Source organism: Chrysoperla carnea, chromosome X (genome assembly GCF_905475395.1).
Source record: "Chrysoperla carnea chromosome X, inChrCarn1.1, whole genome shotgun sequence".
NCBI lineage: Eukaryota > Metazoa > Arthropoda > Insecta > Neuroptera > Chrysopidae > Chrysoperla > Chrysoperla carnea.
The window spans coordinates 17673082-17694169 of NC_058342.1; the positions used below are offsets into that span (position 1 = coordinate 17673082).

At 30.6% G+C, this 21088-nt stretch overlaps 1 protein-coding gene across 1 annotated transcript; it reads right to left on the reverse strand.

Moving 5' to 3' along the window:
• Positions 1 to 15051: 15051 nt before the first annotated feature.
• Positions 15052 to 15665, reverse strand: LOC123302800. The gene is made up of 2 exons (XM_044885892.1): positions 15621 to 15665; positions 15052 to 15565 (listed from the first exon to the last, which is right to left on the reverse strand). Exons 1-2 carry the CDS (start codon positions 15642 to 15644, stop codon positions 15071 to 15073), a joined length of 519 nt encoding a protein of 172 aa, XP_044741827.1. The 5' UTR covers positions 15645 to 15665; the 3' UTR covers positions 15052 to 15070.
• Positions 15666 to 21088: the final 5423 nt, after the last annotated feature.

A 21088-nucleotide genomic window follows, 5' to 3' on the forward strand; every position in this document is an offset into this window, starting at 1 on the left:
AAAATGTATTTATGTAGTTTTGTTGAAATCCTTAGTATTATTCAATTCTTGCATATCTTCTTAAAGACAAACTTTTTAAAAAAAAAAGAAGACAAACCTTAAATGTTTTTTGACATATGACATAATTTTGGACTTTTACAGATGCTTTGTTTCTTAAAAACATCAGACTTAATTTGTTAAAAAAACCTCTATAAGTATTTTTATAAAAATATTATTTTAAAATATTAAAAATCACTTAAATATTATTTTTGGCAAATAAATCATTTGTTTTCAGTCTCCCAAATCTAATTATTTTTCTCAATATTATTTTTGATCTGTAGATCAAAAACTATTGTAGGTATAACGCACGTACTAATTCATCCACTGCTTGGAATATTTCGATTTAAATTTTAAAGCAAATTGTGTAAAGAAAAGTCTTTATCTAGAATGCTCTTTTTTTTACTTTTAAATTTAATGAAAAAACTAAAATTGATGTAATAATTCTTGTAATACAATCAACTTTGACAGTTTAAAAACTTGAAAAAAACGTGATGCTATGTTCAAATGCGTGAATAACTGTTTAGAATTCACTATACGTAGAAATTCGTTTACGCAAATTTGTTTATGACTTCATTTGAAATATATATATATATATATATATATATATATATATATATATATATATATATATATATATATATACTTAACCCTCAATATACTACCTGTATATGCTTTACAGATTGAATACCATTAAAAAAATTTTTAAGAATTGAATGACACGTGTTTGTTGAGATAGTAAGATTAACCTTGTCTGTTTGTCGGTTCCTATACATTTATTATACCATGTACATATGGAATATATACCAAGGTATACAAAGTTTAGTCCCAAGTTTGTAGCGCCAGAAAATATTGATGCTACCACCAAAATTTTGATATAGATGTTCAATTAATCACCTAATTAGTCTATTTGTCCGTCCGGCCGCCCGTCTGTCAAGACGATAACTAATAACCGAAAAATGATATCAAGCTGAAATTTTTACAGCGTGCTCAGGACATAAAAACTGAGGTTGAGTTCGTAAATGAGCACCATAGGTCAAATGATTCTTGGACCCAACTTTGTTTGAAATATTTTTTTGTAAACATCACTGTTTACCCGTGAGAGCGCAAATTAGGTGCAAATTATATAATATGTATTATATGAGAATATCAGTTATGTATGTGCGACATGTATGAATGTGTAATGTGACAGTGTAATCAACACAGTCTATACATGGTATTTAAACAATTAACTCTGTCAATTGTTTGTTTTCACTTGTTTTTACATGTTTTCCAACAGTTAACTTAAGAAGATATGGAAGACCTTACGATATTTTTTGTGTTACCGGGCGTCAAATTTTCAGACATCGATTAATCAAAAAAGCAATTAAGAAGAAATTGAACTATATAAGGTAAGAGGACGATTAGAGGAATAGATTTTAAGATATCGCCTGAAATCGTTCTTCGACACATACAATCTCAGAAACTACTCACTGGATCGTCCAATTAACTACGATTAATCCCATTTTTGTATTTTTTCTATCAAAATTATTATACAAATGAAGCATTAACAAATTTCGAAATAATCAGTTTTTACAACTTTTTCTAGGTATGCCGCAAGAAATTAACAAAAAAAACGAACAAAAATTTCAATTTGAAGAAACCTTTGTATATAAGGTAATTTTAACTGAAAAAATTCATAAAACAGATTTATTTCACGACATTTTATGACAATTTTTTTAGCCTCAATTACCTTCCTTTGAATTTATATCTAAAATCAAACAAAAAAGTCATTTTTTAGAATCGCAACAAAAATTCGATTCCCTTTCGAAGAACTGTTTGCCGTCATAAGTTAGAAAACCCTATCCCCAAATAAAAAATTTGACACTAAATTAATAATAAAAGAAAAACTAATTTCTTCATTTACATAAAATTTTAATTTTTATACCATGTATATATGAAATATACATAGTATATTAAGTTTCGTCCCAAGTTTGTAACGCTTAAAAATAATGATGCTAGGAAAAAAATTTTGGTATAGGTGTTCATAGAATCACCTAATTAATTCATTTCTGGTTGTCCATCCGTCCGTCCGTCCGTCCGTCTGTGGACATGATAACTCAAAAACGATAAAAGATATCGAGCATTTTTACAGCGTACTCAGGACGTAAAAAGTGAGGTCAAGTTCGTAAATGAGCATCATAGGTCAATTGGGTCTTGGGTCCGTAAGACCCATCTTGTAAACCGTTAGAGATAGAACAAAAGTTTAAATGTAAAAAATGTTCCTTATAAAAAATTAAACAACTTTTGTTTGAAAATTTTTTTTGTAAACATCACTGTTTACCCACGAGGGCGTTAATTAGGTGCAAATTTTATAGTTTGTATTAATATAGGAATATCAGTTGTGTGTGTGCCTATTTAAAAGTGAATATCTTTTGTTATTTACGTGACGTCAAAAAAACAAACGATTGCGCATCAACACTATGTATTATAGTACCTATGTATTAATATGGGATTATCAGTTATATATGTGTGACAAGTGTGTTTGTGTAATGTGACAGAGTAATCAACACTGTCTATACTGTATTTCAACAATTAACTCAGTCAATTGTTTGTTTTCACTTGTTTCAAATGCTTTTGATGTGTAAAAGTGTTTTTTTCCAAAAGTTTGTGTTAATAAAGTGTGGTCAAATTTCTGTGAATACTTAGCGCTAATATAAAAATAGGGGTTCACATTGGAAAAAATCGATTTTTGGTTCGTTGTAGCTTTAAGGTTATTTTTATAGATCTGCTTAACTTTTAAAGAGTTTTGACTGATATGATCAGTCAAAACTACTTTTGATGGAATCAGTTAGTCAAAACCACTTTTGACTGATTCAGTCAGTTAAAAGTAGTTTTGACCGATTAAGTTTGACTGTTACATATACATGGTATAAAAAGTGACAAGAAGCAAGGAATTAATTAACATGGGACTAATTGCAAAATATAAATCGATGTTTCTCAAAAATAATATCGATTAGTATCCTTGAAACTTTTACCAGTTAATTATTATCTAAACTTTTAATAGAATTTCACAAAATTTTTCAATTCATTTAAAATTTACACAAGTACTGTTTCCCTATGAACGCACATAGCAAGACAGGTTTGTGAATAAACATCTTTAAAGATATTACATTTTGTGATTTTTTTTTTTAAGTTAAAGTTAGGAAACTCAATTTGGATTATCCTTGTAAATTATCTTTAATTTTTAACACTTTTGAAGAAAAAATTTATTTAGGTCTCAAAGCGAATCAATATAAATTTCAACATAACTCACTGAAAAATCACTCTTTCGAATTTTTGAAACTTTCTGGTTTTATAACAAATGCAAACAAACAATTAACTGAGTTGATTGTTCAAATATCGCATGTATAGACAGTTTTGATTACTCTGTCACATTACACATATAATACATACTATACAATACACGCTATAAAAACTTCAGCTTGGTATCTCTTTTCGTTTTTGGGTAATCTTGATGACAGATGGACACCTATACCAAAATTTTGTTCACAGCATTAATAGTTTTAAGCGTTACAAACTTGGGACTAAACTTAGTATACCTTGGTATATTTCATATTCATGGTATAAAAAGATGTATTTTTCTAGACAGATCTTGAAATGCTAAGAAAAGAAATAATGGATGGAGTTAGGGCGTTTTAAATTATGACGTCATGGTAAAACTAAGAAATAATTACGTTTAAAAAAAATTTGAAACATCCGTTGATACATCTACTTGCAAAGACAAAATAAATCGTCTCGCCCCATGAATAATTAACAATAAAATATATTTATGTCTCTATATGTCTCAAACTATACGTGAGACCTTGTAACTCTGTAGATGGAGGGTTTAATCATCATGAATGTTGAATTACTGAATTATGTCATGTTTTCAAATGTAATCATTATGAGAGATAATATTTAAAGTATGAAAATTTTTATATTTTTCGGACTTGACGTTACTTAAAAATGAAATGTACTCCATGTTTTGTTTAATAATAAAAGCTCACTATTGTGCTTTGTATACATGAGTAGAAGAGTCATGTACCTCCTGGCGCAGTTTGACCTCAAGTAACCCCGCTTGGATGGTACACTTTTCAAAAAAGGGCAAACCTAGGTGAATGTTGGAAACCTCGGAAGTTGGATGACGTCATTGACCAATAGTAAATCAAGATGGCGTTGGGAGGTGTGGTGGGGCGTGGCTGACAGAGCGTTAGTGTGTTTCTAGGCGGAAGTGGGGCTTAAAGTGGTGGGCGTGGTTTTGGAAGTGGGGGTTAAAGGGGGCGGGAATTGGACGTTAGATAATCGAGCCCACTTTCAACCCCAAAGTATGGTACACTTTTCCAAAAAGGGCAAACCTCGGTTGAATGCGAAGTTGGAGGGGGGACGTCATTGGCTTTGACCAATAGTAGCGCTGTAAAAATCAAGATGGCGTCGGGAGGTGTGGTGGGGGAAGGAATGGCTGCCTAAGCATTGATGACGTCATTGGCTTTGACCAATAGTGGCGGAGAGTGAACGGGGGGGCGGGACGTTGACATTAGTCAGCAATTTTCAAGAATATGTTAATTTGACCTTGAAAAATATGATATCATCATCTTGTAACAAGTTCAAACTTGTTTGAAATAATTTTACATGTGTCAAGACACGTGACCGGATGTTAATATTTTTTTATGATTAAGCAATGTAATATGACACTTGAAATTTACATAATAAAAATACATGTTCAAACTTGTTTGAATGGACTTTGATCTTAAAATAATTTTACACGTGTCAGCAATTTTCAAGAATATGTTAATTTGACCTTGAAAAATATGATATCATCATCTTGTTACAAGTTCAAACTTGTTTGAAATAATTTTACATGTGTCAAAACACGTGACCGGATGTTAATATTTTTTTTTTTTATGATTAAGCAATGTAATATGACACTTGAAATTTACATAATAAAAATACATGTTCAAACTTGTTTGAATGGACTTTGATCTTAAAATAATTTTACACGTGTCAGCAATTTTCAAGAATATGTTAATTTGACCTTGAAAAATATGATATCATCATCTTGTAACAAGTTCAAACTTGTTTGAAATAATTTTACATGTGTCAAAACACGTGACCGGATATTAATATTTTTTTATGATTAAGCAATGTAATATGACACTTGAAATTTACATAATAAAAATACATGTTCAAACTTGTTTGAATGGACTTTGATCTTAAAATAATTTTACACGTGTCAGCAATTTTCAAGAATATGTTAATTTGACCTTGAAAAATATGATATCATCATCTTGTAACAAGTTCAAACTTGTTTGAAATAATTTTACATGTGTCAAAACACGTGACCGGATATTAATATTTTTTTATGATTAAGCAATGTAATATGACACTTGAAATTTACATAATAAAAATACATGTTCAAACTTGTTTGAATGGACTTTGATCTTAAAATAATTTTACACGTGTCAGCAATTTTCAAGAATATGTTAATTTGACCTTGAAAAATATGATATCATCATCCTGCTACAAGTTCAAACTTGTTTGAACATGTTCAAACTTGTTTGAACATGTTTAAACTTGTCTGAATTCCAAGAAAAAATAATTAGTTTGAATTACGATTATAAAAATATCAAATTACAACTTTTTTAGTGGTGGGGATAATGCTATAAAAAGTGATGTACGTAGCTGTTGAAGTATCTCTTTTGAAATTCACCTTTGCTTCAGTTAGTTTTTTCCGCATATATTTTTTACGTTATTTTTATTATTATTATTATTATTATTATTATTATTATTATTATTATTATTATTATTTTGTTTTTGGTATATTTATTATTCTAAACTTAGTCTATATATTTTATACAAAAAACAAATATTACTCAGTTGTAAGTTAACTTTAGTGTTGAACGTTCGGTAACGTATATTTTGCTTAGTATTTGAAAATATAACGGTAAGTGTAAAATTTTTTAAATATTATTGTGAAACTTAAATATAATTTTTTGAAAGATGGACACCTACGAACGAAATGTTATGCAGACGCTAAACGTGGTACCTCAAGGTGGTAGCACTGATATGATGAAGAAAGTGGAGAGAGCGTTGAGGCTCATCAAGACGGTGGAGGAAGCTGAGCGATGGATGATACTTAATAAGCAGAACATCCGCTTATTCAAAAAGATGTTGATGTTAAAGAAAGAAAATCCTCTGCGTCTTGAAGCTAATATTGGACTTTGTAAATCATACCAGCGGCAACTTCACCGACTGCGATTAGATTTAGTTAAACAAGGTGGTGGAGTCACCAAAAAACAAAATCGACATCTAATCTGGGAGACAATTGAAACCCACCATCAGGGTAGGGTGAAGACTGGTATGATTACAAATTTGGATTATAAAGATCCAAATATATTTTTCAACCGGGCATTTCCAATGTTTAGAAGACACGTTCGGCGTGAGCTAGTGAATCATCCCCTCAAGGTAAGTAAAATTTAAGATTTATAATTTAAATAGTCTAATGAGATTTTATTTCAGGTGTATATTATGTTCACGGGCAATTTCATTAAGCCCATCACCAAAGAGGAGGATTTGAAAACTTTTATAACGTCGGCTAAGGAAATGTATCTGACAACGGACATGCAGGAGTGGTACATTGATCATGTCAAAAACTATTTGTTGAAAAAATTGGAAGAATTCCAGGAACGCGATAGCGGTTGGGCTCTTGACATGATCATAAATATTCGAGTCCACATGAATAAGTACTCTCCGATCACAGCTGGAACATTTTGCGAACTACCATCTGCAATTAAATGTAGAAAAGCTGTGATTAATGTCCGGAATGATGACCAACACTGCTTTTTATGGTCGATAATGTCAGCACTTTACCCGGTTGAAAAGGATCCTCAACGTTTAACTAAGTACCAGCACTATAAATATCATTTAAAATTTGATGGATTAAAGTTTCCCATGTCTCTGGATCAAATTAATAAATTTGAAAAGATGAACCCGCAGCTATCGATTAACGTGTACGGCTACAAAGATACGTTTCTACATGGTTTGGAAATTTTCCCTGTACGCGTTAGTTCGAACACTGCGGGGCAGAAAATTCATCTACTGGCTGTGGAGAATGGGAACAGTCACCACTTTTGCTGGATAAAAAATTTAGCAAAGTTGTGTCGATCGGGTGTAACAAAACACCGCCGCCAAATTTATTTATGTGATCGATGTCTCAACTATTTTGCTACAGAAGTCAAACTCCAACAGCATTCAGTAAATTGTGGTGAGAAAGAAGCAGTGCGGGTACGAATGCCTGAAACTGATGACGAGCGGTTCGTTGAGTTCAAAGATTTCAACAGCAAGGAACGTGTTGAGTATATGGTGTACGCTGACTTTGAGGCACTATTGGTACCACAACATCATGAAGACATGGAAATGGATCATGGGTCTTATACAAAAAATATTCAAAAACATGTACCCTACAGTGTAGGTTACTATGTTCATTGTACCCATGATCCCAACCAATCGTTTTATAAGGCATACCGTGGTGCTGATTGTGTCAAGTGGTTTGTTCATGAACTGGAACAAGTAGCGTACTCATTAGAGCAAAAAATAAAACACGTTAAACCAATGTATCCGCTCACCGTCGAACAAGAACTGGATTTTATGTCAGCAGAGAAGTGTCACATTTGTGGTAAAGATTTCGTATCCAATTCCATACGTGTTCGCGACCATTCACATCGCACAGGTAATGCAGGTTATTTATTATTTTTTAATTTCATCTAATTTTATATTAATCTATTTTAGGTATCTACCGTGGAGCAGCACACCAATTTTGTAATCTGCATTATCAAGATTCAAGGGTGATACCTGTTGTGATGCACAACTTAAGTGGATACGATTCGCATTTTATTATTGAAGCTCTGCTGACGGAAATCGACGGTCAAGTTGATGTGTTGCCCATCAACAAAGAAAAGTACATCAGTTTCACAAAGCACGTCTCGGACATTCAATTAAGATTCATTGATTCCTTCCGATTTCTCGCAGACAAGTTGGAAAATCTGGCCTCATATTTAGATAATGATAAAAAATCCATTTTACATAAAGAGGTAAATGATAAAAAATAATTAATTTTTAATACAGGGTTGTAATTTGTTTTTTAATTTTTTATAGGTCAGTAATGATGAACAATTTCAATTGCTAACGAGAAAAGGTGTATTTCCATATGAATACATGAGTAGCTGGGGACGTCTCCAAGAGACAAAATTACCACCAAAGGAGGCGTTCTACAGTGTGTTAACAGATGAACACATAACGGATGAGGATTATAACCATGCGATACAGGTATGGAACACATTCAATTTACATACACTAGGTGATTATTCAGACCTGTATATGAAAACTGATGTGTTACTACTTGCGGATATTTTTGAAAATTTCCGTAACACTTGTATTCATAGCTATAGTCTTGATCCTAGTCACTATTACACACTTCCTGGCTATACGTGGAGCGCCATGTTGAAATACACCAATATCAAATTGGAATTGTTCACGGATATTGATGACTTGTTGTTTATCGAGAAAGGAATCAGAGGCGGTGTAAGTCAATGTTCTAATCGCTATGCTAAGGCAAACAATAAGTACATGGAAGAGGGGTATGATAAAACTCAAGAAGATGTCTACCTTATGTATTATGATGTGGTGAACCTATATGGTGCAGCAATGTGTGGATACCTACCAACAGGAAATTTTAAGTGGGTCGACACACCAAACATCGAGGATGTTGCAGATGATTCACCAGTCGGGTACATTTTAGAAGTAGACCTTGAAATACCCCAACATCTACATGATAACTTTAGCGATTTACCGCCATGTCCGGAGACAACGAAACCACCTGGATCAAAACAAAAATATCTTCTGTCAACCCTTTACAATAAGACCAACTATGTCGTGCACTACAGGAATTTAAAACTGTATACACAACTCGGTGTTAAGGTAACAAAATACCACCGTGTGTTACAATTCGATCAATCTGCATGGTTGAAACCATATATTGATTTCAATACCGAGATGCGCAAGAACGCCTCAAATGAGTTTGAAAAAGCATTATTCAAACTCATGATTAATGCCATCTTCGGTAAAACCATGGAGAATGTGAGGAAACATCGGGTTGTGTACATACGAAAAAATTGGGATGGAAAACATGGTGTGAAGAAATTAATTGCCAATCCCAATTTTCACAGTATGATGGTGCTCGACAATGACGTCAGTATTGTTGAAATGAAAAAATCACAGATACGTTTCAACAAACCCATCTACATAGGCTTCACAATTTTAGACATATCGAAAACGTTTGTGTATGACTTCCACTACAACTACATGTACCAACGGTACAACCCCACAAATGTTAGGTTATTATACACAGACACCGATAGTCTAATTTATAGCGTGAAAAATACTGACGTCTATGAGGTCATGAAACAGGATATTAATCGTTTTGATACGGCTGACTATGCACCCGACAACATCTATGGTATGCCACTACGTAATAAGAAAGTCAAGGGTTTAATGTCCGATGAAAATAATGGTGATGTTATGCTAGAATTTGTCGGATTACGTAGCAAAATGTATGCTATTCGGGTGCAAAATAAAAAAGAGACTAAACGATCCAAGGGTCTCAAGAAGTCAGCTATCCGAAAACTTACTTTTGAGGACTATAAGCGGTGTTTGCTTGAGAACCGTAACTTTTACCATGTTCAGCAAAGCATCCAATCCAAGCGACACCGCTTACATACCATCAAACAGCAGAAAGTGGGCTTATCACCATTTGACCAAAAACGATACATTACTCACAATTCATGTGAAACAAAACCATGGGGCCACTATAGCATTATTTGTTGAGTGTAAGTATTTTATATTTTTTGTTTTTAATATTTAGCTAATTTTTGCTGTTGTTTCAGAAATGTGTCCTGCTGTTGTGATGATCCTCAAAGTGGTTCGGTATTGTGATAGGTGTACAAACAATTGATAGAGTAGTGCGCATGAACAATTGATAGAGTAGTGGTGGGGGTGTCAAAAAACTGATAGTTAGGTTGAATTATTATAGAAAACAATTTAGTGTTAGTTTAAACATACAAAATGCAAGACTTTGGTAATCATAATAGTGATAACAACTGTATTGTTAATATGATTAAAGATAATTGTAGTTTAAGTACTTTAAACAATGTGTTAACAAAGTATTTTAAAACATTAGTTAATATGGCAATTAAATGTGGTCGACCGGAAACTTTAAACTACCTTATTGATAAGGTAGAACAAATGGACTTAGAAGTGAAATTTTCCCCATCGTCAGACGATGAAGACAAACAAATTTGGAACTGGATTTTAAAAAATATCCACTCTGGACAAACAGATGGAATTGTAGGACTATCCATTTTTGAACAATCTTACTACAGTGTATTTACATCAAACGAGTTATCCGACTATGTTCAAGTGAAAGAAATGACTGAAAATTATCTTATGAAGAAAGATGATGATGATGACAATGGACACTTTTCAGAATAATAATTATAATGTATTTTCGATAATTTATAAATATATATTTTTTAAATATTATTATAATACAACTCTGTTTTATACTTTTCAGAATAATAATTATAATGTATTTTCGATAATTTATAAATATATATTTTTTAAATATTATTATAATACAACTCTGTTTTTATATGTTAGAGATAAAATTTTACAATAAAAATAATATTTTTACAATGTGATATTTTTTATTTTTTATTTTTTATTTTTTTATTTTTTTTTTTTTTTTATAAATCACAAGTATGTTCACAAAAGCGGTCCACTATGACAAATTTTTTATTGTTACAAGTATGTTCATAAAAACGGTCCACTATAAAATAAGACTTTTTTGTCAATATATGAATTGTGTAAAGAGTCGTACCCTAACCGGACTTTAACTTTGGATCCACGTTTAGCTAAGACCTTTTCCACTAAATAAATGTTTGGATCGTGAACTTTTTGTAATTCTTCGGCATAGAAACCACCCTTTATATCATCGTTGTTGTAGTCCTTTAGTAGATATGTTCTTGGGTTTGTAAGCAGATACAGACCAATATTAAACAGGTTAAATCCAGTATTAAACAGATACAGACCAGTATTAAACAGGTCAAAACCAGTATTAAACAGGTTATAACCAGTATTAAACAGATACAGACCAGTATTAAACAGGTCAAAACCAGTATTAAACAGGTCAAAACCAGTATTAAACAGGTCAAAACCAGTATTAAACAGATACAGACCAGTATTAAACAGGTCAAAACCAGTATTAAACAGGTTAAAACCAGTATTAAACAGATACAGACTTTCGCTGATTTTACTCTGGTTTTACTCCGGTTTTCACCGATTTTGCTCCGACTTTCGCCGATTTTACTCCGGTTTTACTCCAGTTTTCACCGATTTTGCTCCGACTTTCGCCGATTTTACTCCGGTTTTACTCCGGCTTTCACCGATTTTACTCCGACTTTCGCCGATTTTACTCCGGTTTTACTCCGGCTTTCACCGATTTTACTCCGACTTTCGCCGATTTTACTCCGGTTTTACTCCGACTTTCGCCGATTTTACTCCGGCTTTCACCGATTTTACTCCGGCTTTTTAATTTTTGATAAAGTTATTATAAACTTGTTATTTAATTATATTTGTTTTCTTCAAGTAATGGATTATAGATAGTATTTCTCTTCTGATGTTTGTAGAATGTAGTCTTCTTAATTTATCAATTATTATATTACGATCACTATTGGAATCAATATTTTTTTTTTTTTTTCATAAGTTTTCAATACTAGGTTGAAAAAACTGTTTAATACTGGTTTTGACCTGTTTAATACTGGTTTTGACCTGTTTAGAAACAGACCTGTTTAGAAAGAGACCTGTTTAGATATAGACCTGTTTAGAAAGAGACCTGTTTAGAAACAGACCTGTTTAGAAAGAGACCTGTTTAGAAACAGACCTGTTTAGAAAGAGACCTGTTTAGAAAGAGACCTGTTTAGATACAGACCTGTTTAGAAAGAGGTCTGGTTTTCAAATCTAACAAGCATCATCAATCAACCCATATAATATGCTCTTTATATTGAATATAATAAATCAACTTGTACTATAGATTAGATAAAAAAATTTTATTTAAAAAAATTATAATTTTATATTAAAACAAAATACATTTATAAACTGCAATCATGCAAAAAATCATCTTGAGAAAGAATTTATTCAGGATTGTGTTAAAAATTCGACGCACCAATATATATATATATATATATATATATATATATACAGGGTATTCTGTTATTAACTACACACCGCCTTTTATGATGTAAAAATATTTAATTATTTCCTATGATGGCTTTAAGTTACCAAAGCTTGCAGTTTATACTTTTTATATACCGTACAGTGTGCAACACTATTTTTGGATACATCATGGTTGATAATTCCTGTTTCATATTTATATGATCTTTTAGGTAGGGTGTCACACATAAAAACACTACAAAAATACGGAATTTTAAATTGTTTAGCATACGCATGTAGATCTGTATCGTAAAGTGCTCTGGGTTGTATTGAAATTTTAGTCTTAGTTACATTGCATTTTCATAAACAACAACCCGCTCTGGGTGTTTATTACCAGAAAATACAGACACACAAACATATCATGGTCGTCTATTTTCAGATTCACTATGAACAATAATATGTGGCCCTAGTGGTTGTGGTAAAACCAATGTTATGTTGAATTTAATTTAAGATGAAAATGGTTTACACTTTGAAAACATTTATGTTTACAGTAAATCTGTTTACTAACCGAAATATCAATTACTAGAAGAGACTTTAAAATTAGTGGAAGGGGTTGGCTATTTTGCCACTTAGTGATACTAGTGAAATTCCTAGTCTGAATGAAGCTCGAGAAAAAAGTCTTTTCATTTTTGATGATGTGAGCTGTCATTCACAACAGAGAAGTAGAGAATACTTTAGTATGGATCGTCATCGAAAAATTGATTGTTTCTACCTATGTCAGAGCTACGCACGTGTTCTAAAGCATAACATAAGGGGCAATGTTAATTGCTTGGTGCTATTCAAAACGGATGAAATGAATCTAAAACACATATTCTACAATCATGTTGGCTCTGATATGAATTTTCAAAAATTTCATGATTTATATCGACATTGTTGGAGTTCACCAAATGGATTTGTTGTAATAATGAAAAATTTCTCTATGAATGCAGGTCGTTATAGGAATGGATTTGATGAATTTATTGAACTGTAGTGTCACCAATACTTTGTGTGTTTTTTCAGATTCATAATAATAATTTTTTTCTGTAAATTTTTTTTAAAATGTAAATTTTAATCATTAATAAATAAAAAAAAAATATTTATAAGATTTTTATTAAATAAAACCTTTATTCTAATCTCATAACACGTGTAAAATTATTTTAAGATCTAATGCGATTCAAACAAGTTTAAACATGTTCAAACAAGTTTGAACATGTATTTTTATTCAAACAAGTTTGAACTTGTAACAGGATGATGATATCATATTTTTCAAGGTCAAATCTATTTCAACATATTTTTGAGAATAGCTGACACGTGTAAAATTATTTTAAGATCAAAGTCCATTCAAACAAGTTTGAACATGTATTTTTATTATGTAAATTTCAAGTGTCATATTACATTGCTTAATCATAAAAAAATATTAATATCCGATCACGTGTTTTGACACATATAAAATTATTTCAAACAAGTTTGAACTTGTTACAAGATGATGATATTATATTTTTCAAGGTCAAATCTATTTCAACATATTCTTGAAAATTGCTGACTCATAATATTCTTTTCTTGGAATTCAGATTTGCAAATTATTATCTAACACGTTCAAGTGTCATATTACATTGCTTAATCATAAAAAAATATTAGTATCTGGTCACGTGTAAAATTATTTTAAGTCGATTAAAACAAGTTTGAACTTGTAACAGGATGATGATATCATATTTTTCAAGGTTAGATGTTATCTATTTCAACATAAAAAAAAAAATAAACATCCGGTCACGTGTCTTGAATTTTATCATGTATATTTAAAGTGTCAAATTACAATATTTTTCAAGGTTAGATGTTATTTATTTCAACATATTCTTGAGAATTCTCTTTCTCCTGTCCCGTTAGATTTGGATATGAACCAGATATGAACTGAGAAATCAGAGTATTAAAGCAGATATAAAAACAATTTTATTAAAAAAATTGAAAAAATCAGAGTATTAAAGCAGTTATCAAATCAATTTTGTTAAAAAACTTATAAAATCGGAGTAGTTTTTAACAAAAACTTATAAAATCGGAGTAGTTACCAGAAATATTCACCATTCACGAGGTGAAACTTACAAACCCAAGAACATATTTATTGAAGGATTACAACAACGAAGATATAAAGGGTGGTTTCTATGCTGAAGAATTACAAAAAGTTCACGATCCAAACATTTATTTAGTGGAAAAGGTCTTAGCTAAACATGGATCTAACGTTAAAGTCAGGTGGTTAGGGTTCGACTCTTTACATGATTCATATATTGATAAAAAAAGTCTCCTTTTATAGTGGAAAGTTTTTGTGAACATACTTGTAACAAAAAAATTTTGTCATAGTGGACCGCTTTTGTGAACATATTTGTGTTTTAAAAAAGGAAATGTATTTTTTAATATGAATATATATTAGACTATGTTCATGAAATTTTATTGAAGCAATTTTTAACTAACACAAAACAATATAAAAATATTGTTGTAATACAAATGTTTTTTGATTCATGTTTATTACTCAAAATTACTTGATGGTGCGAATATAATTATCACAAACAAGGTGTATTTATAACCTGAAAATAAGGTGGTGAGGTCATTTCATAGATAAAACAAAACAATGATTAATTAAATTATAGGTGTTTTTTATTGTAAATACAAACACATTTTTAAAAAAAACTTATCATAGACAATTACATTCATGTTTTTATTTCTATATACAATCATGATCATCACTATTTCTTCCACAATCACATCTGTCAATTTCATTACAATTTGTAGCACATATCCATGGCTCGAACCATTTCGGTATATTTCCACCATCCATTTGTTGGTATAGCATTCTACAGAGAATTTTAGGATCTATTTGTTCATACCATAAAAACATTCTCTCATCATGTCTAGCACTATCACCAATCCATTGTTTTCGGCGAATATCGTATGTACCCCAATTTTTTCTCAAGTTACTTCCATGAGTAAGATCATCACAACATTCATTTAGTAATATTTCAAACTGATTGAAATCTCTTTTAAAGTAGTTGAACTTTTTCGCATAATTTACAAATAAGATTGCATCCAAACAATTTCTTACTATGAATGCAGCAATATGAAAGCAATCATCAACTTCTAAATAAGAATACCGTAATGTGTCGATTAACTTTGTAGGTATACTCCAACGACATGCCTCCATAAGTTGATAAAATTCCATCTATAAAAATATTTGGCTACAATTTTCTAAACAGATCTTATCAAACAATACTCACATTAAAATATTCTGGGTAAATCATCTCCGAATTTTGAAACAGATCAATATGATTTTGTAGCGACATTGTACCCCATAATTGTAATGAATTAAAATAAACACCATTTTTTACAAAAATATCCATAATTTATTTAGTATTATTTTTTTTTAAATATCAAAAACATAAACTTTACAATTTTTTTATAACAATAACAATAAAATATATATATCTTGCAGTAATAAAATTCAATATAGGAATGATTTGTTAAAATTTTGATGTTCTTGAACATAGTCATCATCATCACTATCACCATCGTCTTCGAATAGGCGCAGTCTCAGTTGGTGACTTCTTCCAATTTTCTCCTCCACCCTCAAATACCCCGGTTTTGTGTTAAATAATTTAATCATGTTGTCCGTCAACACTGCAAACCTAGATGGTAGAAAAACTCCCTCGTTTTCTGTACCATCTAGGCTTATATCCAGTAAAACTTTTATTGATGGCCCATGTATCGTTAGAATCCGCTCCATTTTTAGTATTTTTAATTTTTTTTTCAGTGGCAAGTCGTCCATTTTTATGCATGGTCGCACTAAACAACTATCTAATAATTTTAATTCTGCTCTATTCATTTTGATTAATATTATGAATATTTAATGAAAACTGATGTTACCGTAATGTCGAGCGCCTTTTTTATATGATTACCACCACTCCAAAAATCCCCCCCACCAGCAGAAATTATTATCTAACATGCGTAAAATTATTTTAAGATCTAATGCGATTCAAACAAGTTTAAACATGTTCAAACAAGTTTGAACATGTATTTTTATTCAAACAAGTTTGAACTTGTAACAGGATGATGATATCATATTTTTCAAGGTCAAATCTATTTCAACATATTTTTGAGAATAGCTGACACGTGTAAAATTATTTTAAGATCAAAGTCCATTCAAACAAGTTTGAACATGTATTTTTATTATGTAAATTTCAAGTGTCATATTACATTGCTTAATCATAAAAAAAAAAAATATTAACATCCGGTCACGTGTTTTGACACATGTAAAATTATTTCAAACAAGTTTGAACTTGTAACAAGATGATGATATCATATTTTTCAAGGTCAAATTAACATATTCTTGAAAATTGCTGACACGTGTAAAATTATTTTAAGATCAAAGTCCATTCAAACAAGTTTGAACATGTATTTTTATTATGTAAATTTCAAGTGTCATATTACATTGCTTAATCATAAAAAATATTAATATCCGGTCACGTGTTTTGACACATGTAAAATTATTTCAAACAAGTTTGAACTTGTTACAAGATGATGATATCATATTTTTCAAGGTCAAATTAACATATTCTTGAAAATTGCTGACACGTGTAAAATTATTTTAAGATCAAAGTCCATTCAAACAAGTTTGAACATGTATTTTTATTATGTAAATTTCAAGTGTCATATTACATTGCTTAATCATAAAAAAAAAATATTAACATCCGGTCACGTGTTTTGACACATGTAAAATTATTTCAAACAAGTTTGAACTTGTAACAAGATGATGATATCATATTTTTCAAGGTCAAATTAACATATTCTTGAAAATTGCTGACACGTGTAAAATTATTTTAAGATCAAAGTCCATTCAAACAAGTTTGAACATGTATTTTTATTATGTAAATTTCAAGTGTCATATTACATTGCTTAATCATAAAAAAATATTAACATCCGGTCACGTGTCTTGACACATGTAAAATTATTTCAAACAAGTTTGAACTTGTTACAAGATGATGATATCATATTTTTCAAGGTCAAATTAACATATTCTTGAAAATTGCTGACTAATGTCAACGTCCCGCCCCCCGTTCACTCTCCGCCACTATTGGTCAAAGCCAATGACGTCATCAATGCTTAGGCAGCCATTCCTTCCCCCACCACACCTCCCGACGCCATCTTGATTTTTACAGCGCTACTATTGGTCAAAGCCAATGACGTCCCCCCTCCAACTTCGCATTCAACCGAGGTTTGCCCTTTTTGGAAAAGTGTACCATACTTTGGGGTTGAAAGTGGGCTCGATTATCTAACGTCCAATTCCCGCCCCCTTTAACCCCCACTTCCAAAACCACGCCCACCACTTTAAGCCCCACTTCCGCCTAGAAACACACTAACGCTCTGTCAGCCACGCCCCACCACACCTCCCAACGCCATCTTGATTTACTATTGGTCAATGACGTCATCCAACTTCCGAGGTTTCCAACATTCACCTAGGTTTGCCCTTTTTTGAAAAGTGTACCATCCAAGCGGGGTTACTTGAGGTCAAACTGCGCCAGGAGGTACATGACTCTTCTACTTACATGAAAATGCCAGAATACCTCTGTATGCACGATTACAAAAGCTTTATTTTCTAAGCCTGGTTTTTCCTGTCCACGCGAGATTTTCCTTATTCCTTTATCAAATTCCATAATTTTCGAAAGACGAAATAAAAACTCAAGGTCTAAAAATGTACCGCATAGGAAAAATGTTATAGAAATATTTTTAGATTTAATTTTGTGCATTATGTAATTTTTATTTCATATCTGTAATAAAACTGTCTGAGAGACTCATTCGTACTTTCTTTGTCTTTTGTATTCAATAATTAAGTTTTTTATTATACCATGTATACGAAATATACCAAGGTATACTAAGTTTAGTCCCAAGTTTGTAACGCTTAAAAATATTGATATTATGAACAAAATTTTGGTATTGGTGTTCTCAAAATCACTTAATTAGTCCATTTCCGGTTATCTGTGTGTTTGTCTGTCCGTCCAAGAGATAGATGAGTTCGTCACTTCACTCCTTCTGTAGGTAACATGAAGAGTATGTACTGTAATCTATCGTATTTTAATCTGTGCTGACGGTATCCCACACTCTGTTTACATAGTTACAAACCGTTGTTATCGTATCGTCGAGCAAATTCTAGAACTGTCACGTATGTTCTATTGCATATATCTTACTTCTAATTGTTACCATACAGTCTAGCAAATTCTAGAACTGTCATGCATGTTCTATTACATATATTTTACTATAAAACGATATTGCTTGTTTATTTTTAGAACTGTCCAGATTACATTTGTTTTTAAGATAGTACTGTATGTGTGTGTTCATTGTTAAAACCACAATTGTTTTGCACATAGACGTTAAAATTTAATCAAGTTTACAAAATTACTAAACTAATTTTGTTGAGACTTTCTATAAATAAAAATTGTACTCGTCTCTCTCGTATTTTTATTTTTATTATTTTAATGCATTGAGTTTTAGATATTTTTAGTTGCACTGTTTCTTTGAGATAACCTTTTCGAATTTCGGATACAAATTAATGTAAAGAAGTATTAAAATCGACAAATTCAATTTGCTTTCGACTTCTGTGAAAAGGTATCTTATCTCGTGCCATTTATTAGAATATTTCAAAACATTTGTTCGTAGAGGATATATATAAAAATTTAAATTCAACCCTTACGGTGACAACCTATGCTTTAAGATTTTGTATACTTTTGAACTGATTGTGATTAATTATAACATTCATTATCAAATTTTGGATTGCATCTGAAAGTAGATAATATTAGCAAACAGCAAAAAACAAATATTCTTTATACGATATCAACCTGTAAGATACTCCTTGTAAAAATTCCTCATTAACCCGTCCACACTCGTATCAACCGTTCGGTAATCTTCAATCGAGTAATGAGAGATTTGCTTATGCGATTTGCACATGCGTCAAATATTTAAATATTCTTTAACTTTGTAAACCATATCTTCGAAATATATAAATTTATTTTTTAATGCAATAGCTAGTTAAAAACAGTTTGGTTACGTGATTATTGAATGATGTTTGAAAGTGAAAATATTAGAGCAGATAAGTACTCTTAATATTAAAACTTTTTTTACCATATTTATATCACAAATTATTTTAATTTACTGAGTACGACTTATATTAAACTAACGAAAGTACACGAACAGACCCGAAAATTTCCAAAATTAATATTTTTTGCTACCTTTACTCTCGTTATTAGAAAAATTCTCCCAATTTCTGAAAGCTTGAAAAAAATAAATTTTTAAAAACTGTAGATTGATTGAAAAAATTGGAAAAACTCATAATTCGAAAATAGAAAAATTATATGATGATAGAAAAAGTTTCAACCACGTGTAATATTTGAAAAATAAAAGTATATTATGTTTTAAATCGTTCGTCAAAATTCTCATAACGCTAGTCCTGACGGGTTAACCATTTTAAAGAGAATGTTACATAATTTTAAAAATATAATAAATATAGTTTTAACATATATGTTTCATTTGTTTCAAGTCTCCCAAATTTGTGTTGTTTTTTTTCTCAACAGATGGTAATGCTTTATTGCGTGTATTATGCAATCATATTTCTGATTTTTAATTATTTTTTGTTGGTAGAATTTTTAAATTTTCCAAGATATTAAGAAAACGTATTTTATACAGTACGCGCATTGCATTGAAAAGGTCGTCAACATATGATAATCGGAACAACAGATCCATGCTAGTTAAAAAATAAAACAGTTCAAACAAAAATATAGTTTTCACAATTGAATTCAGGAGAAACAAAAAAAGACGTACATTTGACTGAGACAAATCTATGCGAACAAATCACTATCGGTGTGTGGTAACAAAAATAAAAATTCCATCTATCCCCGTGTGCTATGTTTATACGTATGTAGGTATGTATATGTACAGTCAAAACTGATTATAACGACACGATTCGATTTATAATAAATGACATAAAAACATCCCGGTTAACAAAAATAAAAAGTGACAAAATATTCCATAAATTAACTAATTAATTGGTCTCTTTGATATTTTCATGTAACACCTTCAGATTTTTTCCTTTGAACACAAATTTTTAGATTAATATTTAATACCTTAAAAAAATTATTTTTTGTGAGATACTCAATTTTGACGTTGTAACAACAATCTAAAAATGACAAAAAAACGTTTTTTCAGCGTTAAATTAAAATACTGGGAGTTTTTTCCATGTTATCGATCATAATCAAAAAATATTAACGATTAATCATAATTCACATTGTAATTATCGTATGTTTCATTATGAGTATGATAACTTTAAAAATCATTGACTGATGTCGTTGACAGTGGTTGACAAGTTTAATTAATTATTCACCAAAAATTATTATTATAAAATAGACAATCGACTCGACACTTTTAAAGAACTTTAAAGAACCATAACTCGGCGCTTTAAACCGTTGTAACGTTGCCAAATCTATTATTTTCATTAAGATACAGAAGATTTCCATGTCGATTATTATATATCGATAATATAGGAATTATTAACTACAATAACTATTCAAATGAATGGTCAAAATATTATTTATTTTTTTGTAATAGAATTTTATATATTATAATTGTTATAAAATCGTCTAATTATTATGATAACTTTTGGTAATGTGTGAATTAAATTTTGTACGCTATTTAAAATTTT

Excerpts from the sequence above, each read along its gene's own strand:
- LOC123302800 (XM_044885892.1), bottom strand. The coding sequence starts at position 15,644 with ATGATTTACCCAGAATATTTTAAT. Across the intron at positions 15,566-15,620 it reads TTTACCCAGAATATTTTAAT|ATGGAATTTTATCAACTTAT; the intron begins GTGAGTATTGTT and ends ATATTTTTATAG.